General features: G+C 37.6%; 1 protein-coding gene across 1 annotated transcript in view; it reads right to left on the reverse strand.

The window, feature by feature from the left end:
* Positions 1–14001, reverse strand: part of LOC150089618 (ES1 protein homolog, mitochondrial-like) — a 67989-nt gene that overhangs the window by 32074 nt on the left and 21914 nt on the right. Inside the window, exon 3 of the mRNA XM_090368691.1 lies at positions 7216–7329. Coding sequence (XP_090224817.1) covers positions 7216–7329 — 114 coding nt within the window. The remainder of the gene's footprint in view (positions 1–7215; positions 7330–14001) is intronic.

The raw sequence follows: 14001 nt of genomic DNA on the forward strand, positions 1-14001 counted from the left end.
CAACTTTCCTAACAGTGAGGTAATTTTCCTTGGTGATTTTAATGTTCACAACTCCAGCTGGCTTCCGTTTTCTAGTCACACCGACACAGCTGGTCGAGACACTGAGGCTTTTGCAATTACTAATGACCTTGCACAGATTGTTCATTTACCTACAAGAATACTGGACAATCCTAACCATACAGCCAACACGCTTGATCTTTTTCTCACTAACAACCCTTCTAAGTACACAGTCGAAGTGAGTGGTCCTTTAGGTACCTCAGGTCACAACTTGGTGATTGTCTCTTCTCCAATGGAGCCTTTATCTCATGGCTATTCCCAACCTCGTATTGTTTGGCATTACAAGAATGCAAAATGGGATGACCTGCGAGATTTCTTTACTTCATTTCCTTGGTCAGATTACTGTTTCAAAACTTCTGATGTCAACGTCTGCTCAGATCATGTCAGTGAAATTATTCTTGCACGAATTGAATCCTTTATCCCACGCTCCACTTTAAAATCTCATCCTTTATCTAAACCATGGTTTTCCAATAAACGTGCTAAGGCTGTTCAAGAGAAGAACATTGCATATTGTAATTGGCTTGTTTCTAATTCTTCAGTTTCATTTTCTGCCTACACCAAAGCTCGCAACAATTGTAAAGCAGTTATTAATCAGTCCAAACTAGAATTTGAACAGGCTAAGAGTAGAAAACTTGCTTCTTGCCCTAATGGTAGTCGAGCATTCTGGTCTCTTGCCAAAGCTATTGGCCGGAAATTTTGCCCATCTCTGCTCCCACCTCTGTCAAGACTAGATGGTTCTGTTGTCACTTCAGCCAGGGATAAAGCTGACCTGCTAGCATCCCATTTTTCTTCCAACTCATGTATTAATGATCTTGGTAAAACACCTCCCACCATTCCCAACACGCTCCATTCAATGCCTCCTGTGGTCTTCCATCAAAAGGATGTCAGAGGGATTTTGACGAATCTTGATGCAAAGAAAGCTCCACATTCTGATGGTATTTTTCCACTTGTTCTCAAAACCTGTGCTCCTGAACTTACTCCTGTTCTTCTGCTTTTTTCACTTTCTTATTCCAAAGGTGTTTTTACTTCTGCTTGGAAATTTGCTCATATCCAGATAGTTCCTAAAAAGGGTGACAAATCCGTCCCATTGCAATTACTTCTACTCTTTCTAAAGTAATGGAGAAATCAATTAACCGCCAACTCTTAAACTACCTAGAAACCTTCTGTCTGGTCAACGATCACCAGTATGGATTCCGTCAGTGTCAATCCACTGGTGATATTCTGGCTTATATTACCCATTTATGGACTAATTCAATAGAAAAGTTTGGTGAAACACAAACAGTTGCTCTTGACATCTCAAAGGCTTTTAATCGTGTTTGGCATAAAGGTCTTCTAAACAAGCTTCCATCTTATGGTTTGCCAACTGCTTTTTGTAATTGGTTATCCAGTTTTCTCTCTGATCGCTCACTGAGGGTGATGGTAGATGGCTCTCTGTCTTCTAACTTCTCCACTAATGCTGGTGTCCCCCAAGGTTCAGTCCTTTCCCCCACTCTTTTCCTCTTGTATATTAATGACCTTCTTCCATTGACTGGAAATCCTATCCAAAGTTTTGCCAATGAAAGCACATTGCATTCCACTTTCCATTTTCAGAAACCTTGCTACAAAAATCTGCTACAAATTCCTTAAATGCCGATCTCCAGGTAATTCTCCAGTGGGGCAAAGACAACTTAGTTGATTTCAATCCTCCTAAAACTCAGTCTTGTCTTATATCTCGCAAAAAGAATTCTTCTGCTCCTATGCTTATCTTTGGTGACACTCCGATTTCTAGGCAAAATGATATATCTCTTTTGGGGATTACTCTGACTTCTAATCTCTTGGCACAAGCACATTACAAATATTGCTTCCTCTGCATCTAAAAAACTTGGTTTTCTTTTTCGCTCTTGGCGTTACTCTTCTTCCAAACAGCCATTCACTCTGTACAAATTGCAAATTCGCCCTACCATGGAATATCATTCCCACATCTGAGGTGGTGCCCCCAAAACCTCTCTCAGGCTTCTTGATTCCATTCAGAAGAGGGCAGTTAGGTTTATTAATGATTCGTCTCTAACACTCTCCACTCGTTGTCTCATAGACGTACTGTTTCTGCTGGATGCCTCTTCTACAGATATTTCCATGGGCACTGTTCTTCTGAATTGGCTTCTATGATGCCTGCTCTTTCTTTCAAAACAGTCCGATCACGTGCCGCCACCAGCCAACATCCATTTACAGTCCAACTTCAAACTCACAGAACCAACTTTTCATCATTGTCATTTATTCATTCAACTGCCATTTTCTGGAACAACCTTCCTTCATATGTATTTCCTGAAAATTACAGTCTACAGAAGTTCAAGTCCAATGTCAACAAATATCTTCTTTCGTCTTCTCAACCTCCAACCCAAGCATGGTACCAAGTACTATAGGTTCTAATACCTCTCGTGTTTGGGGTTTTCATAAGGAAAAAAAAAAAAAAAAAAAAACTGATTTGCATGACATGTGGACTGAAAAACCTGGAACAGCTTGCTCTGCTTGAGATTAGCAACAGAAGAAGTCTTTAATAATTCCTCAAGTCTTCAAGATTTGAACCAAGACCTCTCCAAATGAGTAACAAGTAGCAGCATCACTTTCAAACTGGACCTTTTTTTTTTTTGCTAGTCTTCAAAATAGCAGTAGACAGAGTAATGAGTAATTCAGAATTTTGGGTCATCCCAGGAGCTTAACATGAAAAACTGTTTTAAAACTGACAGAAATAGCAAACACAAAAACTTCTGAAAAATTGAGCAAAAAAAAAAATAATATCAAATCATCACGATGAAATCTTAAAGGATCTTAAAAATTGAAATACAATCGAACTTGGTTATAACAAGCATCGAGGGAACGACAAAATTTCCTTGTTATAACCATTATTCACTATATCAGCGGTGAGCTAAATCTACCTACTATTTTTTTTAATTCTCAATAACTTGATAAAAAGATAGATTCAAACAACAAAAGAAATATTAAAGAGAAAAAAATAATTTAAGTATCTACCTACATATTATTTGTATTAATATGCTTGTATAAACTACAATACACTTAATATTAAACACAATTTATTTGTCTGTAATTTTAAAACAATACAATACTAAACACAATTTATTTCTCCCTAATTATAAACAATACTAATTAATAATAAACACAATTTCAATTAGTTTTTTATTTATGAATCTCAAAATTGATGTTTGTTATAAAAATTTCACTTTTATATTTCTCAAGTTTCCCCTTAAAACACTCAACGTGTTAAAGGTCTCATTATTTGCCTCAGTTCCTTCAAAAAAATTAACTGTGTCTATTGCACCTTCAGCTTGAGAGATTGCCTGGCACTGATTTTGACTGACTTTCACTTGTCATCATATCATCATCTTTATCATCTTTGTTGAGCACAGTATCTGCAATGTCACCATCTGTAGGAAGACCACTAGTTAACAAGTTGTCACAAATTCATCAATGTTATTATCAAAACCCACAACGTTGTTATGTAGCAACCATTTGGATAATGGTAAGTTGTTTTCTTCATTTCCATCATCTTAATCTGTGATTGAAATTTCATTTGAATTTAATTTCAATTTCTTGAATCAATTCAATATGGTTGTCAACGTAGCACTGTTCCACACATCATTCAATAAATTTATGGCATCCAATATGAATATAGACTCGTTAAATTTCTGTTCTCATCGACTGATTAGATGTAGAACTATAAACCTTTTATAAAATCCTTTCAAACTCTTGATTACACCTGTGTCCATTTGTTGTAAAGTTGATGTCGCATTGGGAGGCAGAAACACTAGTTTAAGGTTGGACAAATTTTGAATCTGGGGAAGTGCAGGACAGTTATCAACTAACAATAAAATATTTTTCTTCTTTTTGAATAGCTCCTTATTCCAATCATTTACATATTGCTGTAAAATATTCAAAGTCATCCAAGCTTTCTTCTTTGCAGTGTAATCCATAGAAAACTTCCTTACAATTTAGAAACAGCAAGGTTTTAACGATTTTCTGGTAATAAACAGTATTTTTAATTAGTTCCATCATATTTGCACATAAGAGCACGGTCAAGCGAGTCTGATTTTTTTTCACCAACACAATTTTCCCCTTTCAATAAAAATGTATTGTCAGGTGTCAAATTATAAAAAAAGTCCTGTTTCGTCAGCATTGTTGATGTCTTCATCATTGAAATCTTTCCTGATTTCTGCCCAAACATGGTCAATTCATTCATTTGCCATTATTGGATTTGCAAATCAAGATTTTCCACTAATTTTTGCATAAACGATGTTATGTCGGTTTTTAAATCGATCCAGCCAACTGATTTTACATACAAAATTGTTGCGTCCAAATTGTTTAGTAAATTCTTCCACTTGAGCCATCAAGATCAGACCATCTATTGAAAATCAGGTACTTTTTTGTGTAGTGAACCACTGAAGCAATGCTTCATTGACATTTGTAACCTTGCACTTTCTAAATTTTTTTTTTGGTTATGTTCTTTTCCAGTGCAGATATGTAAATATGCTTATTCTTCCACAATGTTGATACTGTTGAAGAGGACACAGAACACTTTTTAAACACTTCAACATTTTTTGCGCCACATTCTAACTCACAAATATTTTCAACTTTTTTGCAAATCAACAGACACTTTCTTTTGTTTAGACATGCTTGCAAAGGAAGGGTTTGTTTCTAACTGATTTTATTTTAAAATGACAGTAAAGTGATCTGCATACAAAGTTCTTAGAAGACTCGAAATGCATACAAATTTCTTAGAAGACTCGAAATGCATACAAATTTCTTAGAAGTCCCATTTCCAAAATTCTTGGGAGTCCCAAAATAAATGTATGGTTCAGTGAATACAAGACAATCTATAAACAGGATAATGTGACAAGCAGAATGCCAATGCACTATTGTACAGCCCCCATCCCCAAAAGTACAAGGTTATAAACCGGCCGCTAATCATATGCAAGTGGTCATGAAAGCTGTCAATCTTTTCATTTTTGTCTATTCCAAGAATTGGATTTTTTCAACTACCCGAGCAATTAAGAATGTTTGCATAGTTACCAAAATTTGTACAGCATATCCGTGTAGCATACTCATTATAACAGTGAGCGACTGTATGGGAATATGCGTAAATTAAAATTATGGTTTTTTGCTCATTACAGCTTTGATCTCATTATTTCTGTGCCTGTTATAACCAAGTTTGACTGAATTTGAACAGGCTAATGAAAACTAACTCCAGATAAGTTAATTAAAATCAACTTGTAGGTAAATGGACCTAGATTATCTAGAGAAAGCCCTCGTCCTGCTACAAGACCCGAACGTCTATGAAAGTCTTGGGATGCCTGGAGTCAAGCGTTAACAAACTAATCTATGCATGGTTTAAATCAGGGAAAATTTCTGCTTTGACTCGGTGGCTTCTGCATGCCACGGGCTGCCAACTGCCTCAGTTTTATGGCCTACCTAAGATTCATAAGCCAGGCGTTCCCCTCTGGCCCAGTGTGTCCTGCTGCAATGCACCTACATATGAACTATCTAAGTATATTGCATGACTCCTTACACCTCTTGTGGGAAATACTGCCCACACTGTCACCAACAGCGGCAAGTTCATTCACCTTATTAAAGAGCTCTCAATCTCTGACAGCAAGATTATGGCATCATTCAATGTAATGTCCCTGTTTACATCGATCCCAGTCCAACAGGCCATAAACTGCACCAAGAGGCTTCTGGAGAATGATTCAAATCTACCGAGCAGAACATCACTAACCATAGAAGACATCTGTACCGCTCTCAACCTATGCTTATCAGGCAGCGACATTACCTTCGGGGATTCCTTATACAAGCAGGTGCACGGTACTGCCATGGGCACCCCCCCATTAGCTCTGTCATGGCCAACATCACCATGGAGAAATTGGAAGAACAGATATTCCTGGACACACCAGTGCCTGTTACATCATGGTGCAGGTGCATTGATGACATCTTCACTGTCATTCCATGTGGTTCTGAAACAACATTACTGGAGTACCTCAATTCGTTGTCAGTGTTTATCCAGTTCACTTTAGAATTGGAAGTTGATGGGTCCCTTCCATTCTTAGATGTCCTGATAAAACGTGTGGGCCCACACCTGGAAACCTCAGTATACCGTAAGCCAATATGGTGCAGGCAGTTTACCAACTACAGATCAGGCCACACCCCTAGCCATTTCAACAGCACTGCCCATACCCTATTCTCGCGTGCTTGGAGCCATTCCAGCTCAGATGAAGCTAGACGTACCGAGATTTTCAGAGTGAGAATGGACCTGGTCAATTGTGGTTATTCAAGCCACATTTTAGACAAGTGGTTATTGCAAGTGCAGGAGCTCATGATCCACCCAAGACCATCATCAACGCATGACAATATACCTACTGCCTACATTCCCTACTATCCGGGCATGTCAAGTCAGATTTCAAAAATCCTCCAGAAATATTGCATAAAATGCGTGCAGCTACCTGGTAGAAGCTTGCGCTCTCTGGTTTCTAACATGAAGACTCTGGTCGCTCCTCTTTTGCACAGTGGGGTGGTATACCACATAACTTGCAAAGATTGTGACAGTTGCTACATCGAGGAGAGCTCGAGATGCCTTCAAGACCACCTTGTAGAGCATGATAGGTCAAATCCGCCTTGGTGAGACTGACCAGTCCGCAATTGCGGAACACTTCTGGTCGACCCATCATGACCTTAACTCCAAGTGTGATTACGAAGTGATTGACCAATCTTGACACTTTCACCACCACTTCTCGCTAGAGTCACTTAACATCTCGTGCAATTCGAGAACTATGAATCGTTGCGAGGGCAAAAGGCTATACCCTATCTTAGAGGCAACTATCTTGAAACTGGATAAATGCTGGCAGCAAATCCACACACATCCTTGCAACAACAATGAGCAGCAACCTAGTAGTTGAATGTTTAATCTCATGCATGCACAACTCTATATTCGTTAAAAATTTTGTCTCTAACATCTTTATCCTGTGAGAATTGCCTATGAAGGGGTCCACTTAACCCCAAAAGCTACATGTCATTTATTAAACTTTCTGGATCAAACAGTACAGTACTTATTTAAAACCAACTTATTTTTGTTCAAAAAAAGATATGACAGCAGTCTGCCACAAAACTTATATTTACCTTGTTTCAGAAGTCGATGGCTCTCCTGCAAAATGATTGATAACTTCTAACTGCTTAATATCTGGAGCAAAAATGAGTGGTTCGGCACCACCCTTTGTTAAATGCACAAGACTCCTAAAAATAAAAAACAATTTTAAGTAGCATAAGTATTATCATTCAAAATGACAGTGAATTACCATTTTACAAATTTCAATAAAAATTAAAAATACAATGCAATTTGTGAATTTCAGTTGTTTTTAATGAGAAGTTAACTTGCACATTAGAAATAGTCCATGAATAATAGTGTACACTGCACGCTACATCCTAATGGGCTACTTCTTGGTTCTTAAGGACAATGTATCCCACAGTGCTTTAACCCCTTAATATCTATCATGCCACAAAATGGAACATATTCCATAGTGTCTGAATGGTATACTTGCATTGTGTCTGACAAATGCTTTTTTTTCTTTCTCTTTTTGAGAAAAGTAAAATTTTTTGCCTTTTTTTTTTTTTTTGTTTGATTTCAAAACTGCTTTATCAGGATTTACACAATTTATCTAACTTTATGCTGCTTGAAATTTTTTGAACTATACATGTTTTTCTGCTCATATATTATATTTCTCTTCAACCCTTTTCACACTCTTCTTCCAGAAATTCCCCTTTTTTTCAAGAGGAGGGAGGGATTTTTTTTTTTACTGCTCTATTTCCATAACATAGATTAAAAAAAATTATAAACTGCTGTCGGTACAGATATATTACAAGTAATTCATACTCCACCTGCCCTTCAGAGTTGGCAGATGGGGGACAAATTATACTTCGTAGATGAGCAGTATTTAGCATTAGTAGAGACATATGATGCAAGAAAGCAAAGCTTAAACAGCATCAGACAAAAAAAAAAAAAAAAAAAAAAAAACTTGCCCATTTTACCGATCCATTCGTTCCAAATGTTTGTCTAGTTCTGCCTTGAATTTATTTAAGCTATCAACTTCCACAACAACAGATGGAAGTTTGTTCCCACAATCAACTACCTGCTGGCTAAAGGCAAATTTCCGCACATCTATTCTACAACTGTCTTTCCTCAGTTTCAATCTATGCCCCCTCAAGTTTGTAATCTGAGCAAGAGGAAGAATCCCATCAGCATTGATCCTACTCAATCCATTCAAGGCCTTATACACATCAATCAGATTGCCTCGCAGGTGCCTAGTCTCCAGACGCTACAATGTGCAGAACTTAAGCCTTTGTAAGAGAAAGTTCCCCCTCACAAGTCTTGTTGCCCTTCTCTGTACTCGTTCTAGCAACTCTACATCCTTGCTAAAATGAGGCCTCCAGACCTGTACGCAGCACTCAAGGTGTGGCCTGACCATTGCCTTCTACAAGGGGATAATCACCTCCTTATCCTTACTCACAAAATTCCTGTATATAAATTGACAAGACCCCATGACCTACTCTGGCAGCCTATCTGCACTGCTCAGAAAACTTCATATCTGAATGCACAATTACCCTCAGGTCTCTTTCGTTCTTCACTACCGTGAGTGTAACACCACCCAGTTGGTACATTTCTCAGGGGTTACTTCTACTGATATGCAGTACTTTGCATTTGTCAATGTTAAACTTCAGTTGCCACTTCTCAGTCCATCTGCCCCACAACTTGTCCAGATCCTGTTGCAGCAGCATACTATCATTACTATTATTAACAACCCTGCCAACCTTTGTATCATCTGCAAACTTTGACATTAAGCTTGATATACCTTCATCAATATCACTGATAAATATACAAAACAACAATGGGCCCAACACCGAACCCTGAGATTGTTTGTTTGTTTGTTATTTGGTTTTTAGGAGAATTAGCAACTAAGGCCATATTGCTCTGGGATATACGGTGGTCATTCCCTGACCTTTCCGCATTCTCCATATTTGGTGGTGACGGGCTCGAACCCCGGTCTAATCAAGAAGCGTGTGCTACGCACTGCTGCTGCTCCTTCCCACCTGGCACCGAACCCTGAGAGACATCGCTAATAACATTAGTCCACGTAGAGCAGTAACCATTAATTATCACTCTCTGTCTTCCTCCATTCAACCATCCTTTTATCCATTGTAACAACTTGTCCTTAATGTCATATTACTCCAATTTGTACAGTAGTCTTCCACGTGCAACAGTATCAAAAGTCTTCCTGAAATCCAAGTATATGATATAAAAATTATTTTTTTGCATCCAGTTCCTTTGTGACCACATTATAGTATCCAATCAAATTGGTCAGACAAGACTTCCCCTTAACAAACCCATGCTGTGTCTAATTATTACTGCAGTCTTGTCTAGATGATCCTGCAATGCACCTTTAACCAGTGACTTCATTATTTTCCCTGGAACAAGTTAAACTAATTGGTTATAAACTGCAATTACTCGTATCACCCTTACATCTCCTTTGTGAATTGGGGATACATTTGCACATCTCCAGTGTGCCTCAGTAGCCAGATGGGCAGGAACAGCAGTACGAAGCACACGCTTCTTAATTAGACCATGGTTCAAGCCCGTGACCACCAAATATGGAGGATGCGAAAAGGTTCAGGGAATGAACACTGCATATCCCCGGAGAAATATGGCCTTATTTGCTAATGCTCCTAAAAACCAAATAACAAGAACATCTCCAGTCCATGGGGACTTCCCCTGAGTCCAAGGATGAAAGTTTTTTTCCAGAATTAACCACCTGCTGGCTAATGGCAAATTTCTGCACATCTATTCTGCAATGAACTTTCCATAATTTGAATTTATGCCCCCCTCATGTGTACAGTCTTAGCAAAAGGGAGAATTCCATCGGCACTGAGTTTGCTCTATCCATAAAAAGCCTTAAACACATCGATCACATCACCTCACAGGTGCCTAGTCTCCAGATGCTGCAATTTGCAAATCTGAAGTCTTTCTTGGTAAGAGCATCCCTTTGACACCCAAAACCATCTTGTTGCCTCTTCTCAGTCATCTGCCCTGTACCCATTCCAGCTGTTCTACATCCTTCTTAAGATAAGGTCTCCAGATCTGTATGCAGTACTCAAGGTGTGGCCTGACCATTTCCCTTATACAAAGGGATAATCACCTTATCCCTGCTACCAAAATTCCTGTATATCAGTGACAAAACTCCATGAGCTACTCTTGCAGCTTGTCTGCACTGCTCAGAGAAATTCGTATCTGACTGCACAATTATCCCCCCCAGGTCTTTTTTTTTCTCTGCTACCCTGAGTGTATCCACACAGTTGGTACATTTCTCTGGGGTTACTGCTTTCCATATGCAGTACTTTGCATTTGTCTATATTAAACTTCAGCTTCCACCTCTCAAGCCCATCTGCCTAATATTTCTAGATCTTGTTGCAATAGCATAACATCATTACTGTCATTAACTACCCTGCCAACCTTTGCATCATCTGCAAACTTAGACATTAAGCCTGATATATCTCCATCAATATCATTAATCATACAGAATACAACAATTGGTCGAGCACTTAATGCTGGTGTACTCCATTAAAACCATTAGTGCATGAAGAGCAGTGTCCATTGATAACCACTCTGTCTGCTCCAACTCATCCAACCTTTTAACCAGAGCAGTAACATGCCTTTAATGCCACACTGTTCCAATTTGTACAACAGTCTTTTATGTGCAATGGTATCAAAAGCTTGCCGAAATTCCAAGTATGTGATATCCAATTTAATTTTGGCATCAAGTCACTTTGTGAATGAATCATAGTATCCAATCAAATTAGTCAGACAAGATTTAGCCTTAACAAATCCATGGTGTGACTGGAGTATAACTGCATTCCTATATATCTAGATGGTCCTGCATTACTTTAACCAGTGACTGAATTATTTTCCCCAAAGAGAAGTTAGGCTAACAGGTCTTTAATCACTCATGTCACTCTTTAACCCCTCTTTGTGAACTGGGGATACATTCACACATCTCCAGTCAACCAGGAACTTCCCCTGAATCCAAGGATGCTCTCATAATTATATCTAAGGGTTTGCTTACTTCCTTTGCTCCCTCCTTTAATATAAAGGAGGGAGCAAAAGTTTTTTTTTTTTTTTTTCAATGTTTAATTTCAACAATTTCTCTTCCAGTTTCTTCTCAGTGATCAGAAAATCATTAACTCACTATTAGAGTTTGATAAAATTCTGGCATCCAGCTCTCTAAAGAATTCCTCATGTGTGGAATGTAGAGGCAAAATAGTTATTCAGTGTGTCGGCAACTTGAGCAGGTTCATAAAAATTGAACCATCGATATCAAGTGGACTAATTTGATTCATCTCCTTCCTTCCATTGTTGACATAAGTAAAGAAGTCTCTGCAAAGATTTCTAATTATCTGCCTTAGCTTGCCTAACCTTCTTTGTGACTTGATTATCTATCATATACTTCTATATCACCTGATAATTTATATGCATTGCATGCATTTTTCTTCTCTGCCACAAGTCTCATTAGTTCAGCTGACATTCATTCAAGTCTAAGCCTTAAATGATATTTCCTAGATGGTATGAAAAACCTCATAGCTTATATGATTATTTCCCTGAATTATTCCCATTTAGAAGTTGTTGTTGGTATCAATATCAGTTGGCTATCTCTGTGGTACTACACTGACAGTGGTAGAGAATGAAAAGGACTTGGGGGTGGTTGTGCAGGCAGATATGAAGTTCTCTGAGCAGTGCAGACGGGCTGCAAGAGTAGCTCATGGAGTATTGTCAATGATATACAGGAATTTTTCCAGCAGGGATAAGGAGGTGATTATTCCCTTGTATAAGGCAATGGTCAGGCCACACCTAGAGTACTGTATACAGGTCTGGAGGCCTCATTTCAAGAAGGATGTAGAGCTGCTGGAACGAGTACAGAGAAGGGCAACAAGATTAGTGAATGGAACAAAGGGGTGCTCTTACGAAGAAAGGCTTAAGTTTTGCAAATTACAGTGTCTGGAACTAGGCACCAGCGAGGTGATCTGATAGAGATGTATAAAGCCTTGAATGGTTTGAGCATGCTCAATGCTGATGGGATTCTTCCTCTAGCTCAGAAAAATCACCTGAGAGGGCATAAATTCAAATTGAGGAAAGACAGATGTAGGATAGACGTGCGGAAATTTGCCTTTAGCCAGCGGGTGGTTGGTTGGTGAAACAGACTTCCATCCCTTGTAGTGGAAGTTGATAGCCTAAATAAGTTTAAGGCTCAGCTGGACAGGTATTTTGAACGAACAGAGGGGTGAAGTGGAAGTGGGTTTTTTTTTTTTTTTTTTTTGGCTGATGCTGCATAAGCTTGCTTTCTTGCATCAAATGCCTCTACTAATGCTAATGCTAATTTAAAAACTGTCTGAGACCACTGTAATCTCCTTTACAAAAGCAAAACCCTTCCTTTTACCATTAATGATAGTTACATCTTTAAGTAAATCCCACATGATTCAATACACTGTGATCACTGTCACCTTGTGGTTCTTTTATCTGCAGATTCTTAATGCATGAATAATCACTGCTGATAATCAAATCAAGAGTATTACTCTCTCTTGTTGCCTCTGTAACATGCTGTTGTAGAAAATAGTCATCCAATAAATCTGCAAAAGCTTTTCTGATGTGTGGTTGACCAACTCACAGGTTCCAGTCAATATCTGGAAAGTTAAAATTCCCCATTATAAGCCATTATCCAACTGTCCAACTCTCACTCCACCCCTTCCCACCCCAAAAAAAGGGAAATTGAATGATTTTTTAGATTTTGGTTTAAAAATTATAGTTTTCATATTGACTATAAATATTTGTAAATTTTAGTTTAATTTAGAATTTAAAATATTTCATTTAATGGTAAACCATGGCTTTCTATGGGGAAGGATATGGATTGATATATAAGGGTAATGAATGATATGGATGATATAAAAAGCATGAACTGATCCAAATATTTTAATGCACGTTTAGTGCATTAACTGATATCAAACTAAAGTAATTTTAGGTAGGTGAAAAAAAAGCAAAAAAAAAAAAAACACGTACTGGTTTAATAGCTAGAAATCATTCACATTGAACATATTTTTTACTACTTCAAGCAGCCTTAAGAACTTTGGCATCATTTTTAATTTTCTCTGAAAAATCTAAACAATTATCTTTAAAATTGAAGTAGATCATTAGTTTGCTTTGTATGAGTGAAACTGAACATCTATTTCACCCATCCCTCCACTTCGAGTTCATTACACTAAAAATCCTTTCTGAATTTTCCAAAGTCCCTGGCACTGAAAAAACAAAAAATGGCCTTGAAAATATTTGGAAGCTTAAAATCAACACTTTTAACTTTAAATGCCATTGACTCGAAGTACTAGAACAAGTTTTAAATTTTTCAGGTTAACACAGTTTCATAATTTGTTTTCAGTACTGAAACCTCATCAAATAAATCATTCATATCCAACTTTGGTTTTTCTATTAATTTAAAATATTCTGCTACTTCAAAAAATGTGTCATAGGGACAACTATTTTTATAGCTTAATTTGCTGAGTTTCAAAAAAGGGATATTTTCATTAAAATTAAATTTCTTTCCTAAATATTTCAATGCAGTATTATAAAATGCTTTGAAATCATTTATTACTGTGCTTTTAAGTACAGGGTCTAATTTCTGAAAATGCTGATGAACTTGATACTCAAAAAGTTCTTGATCAAGATGATTCCTTCAGTGAATTTTTTAAAAACATTCATTATATAAAAAATATCACTAGCACACACGTTTCATTCTTTTCAAACTCTTTTATTGCTTTGCAAGTTATTTCGATTGCATACATTAAGAAAAGAAAATATAATCCTATAATTATAGG

Source organism: Mastigoproctus giganteus, chromosome 2, assembly GCF_048544385.1.
Source record: "Mastigoproctus giganteus isolate SK-2022 chromosome 2, ASM4854438v1, whole genome shotgun sequence".
In the NCBI taxonomy this organism is placed as follows: domain Eukaryota; kingdom Metazoa; phylum Arthropoda; class Arachnida; order Uropygi; family Thelyphonidae; genus Mastigoproctus; species Mastigoproctus giganteus.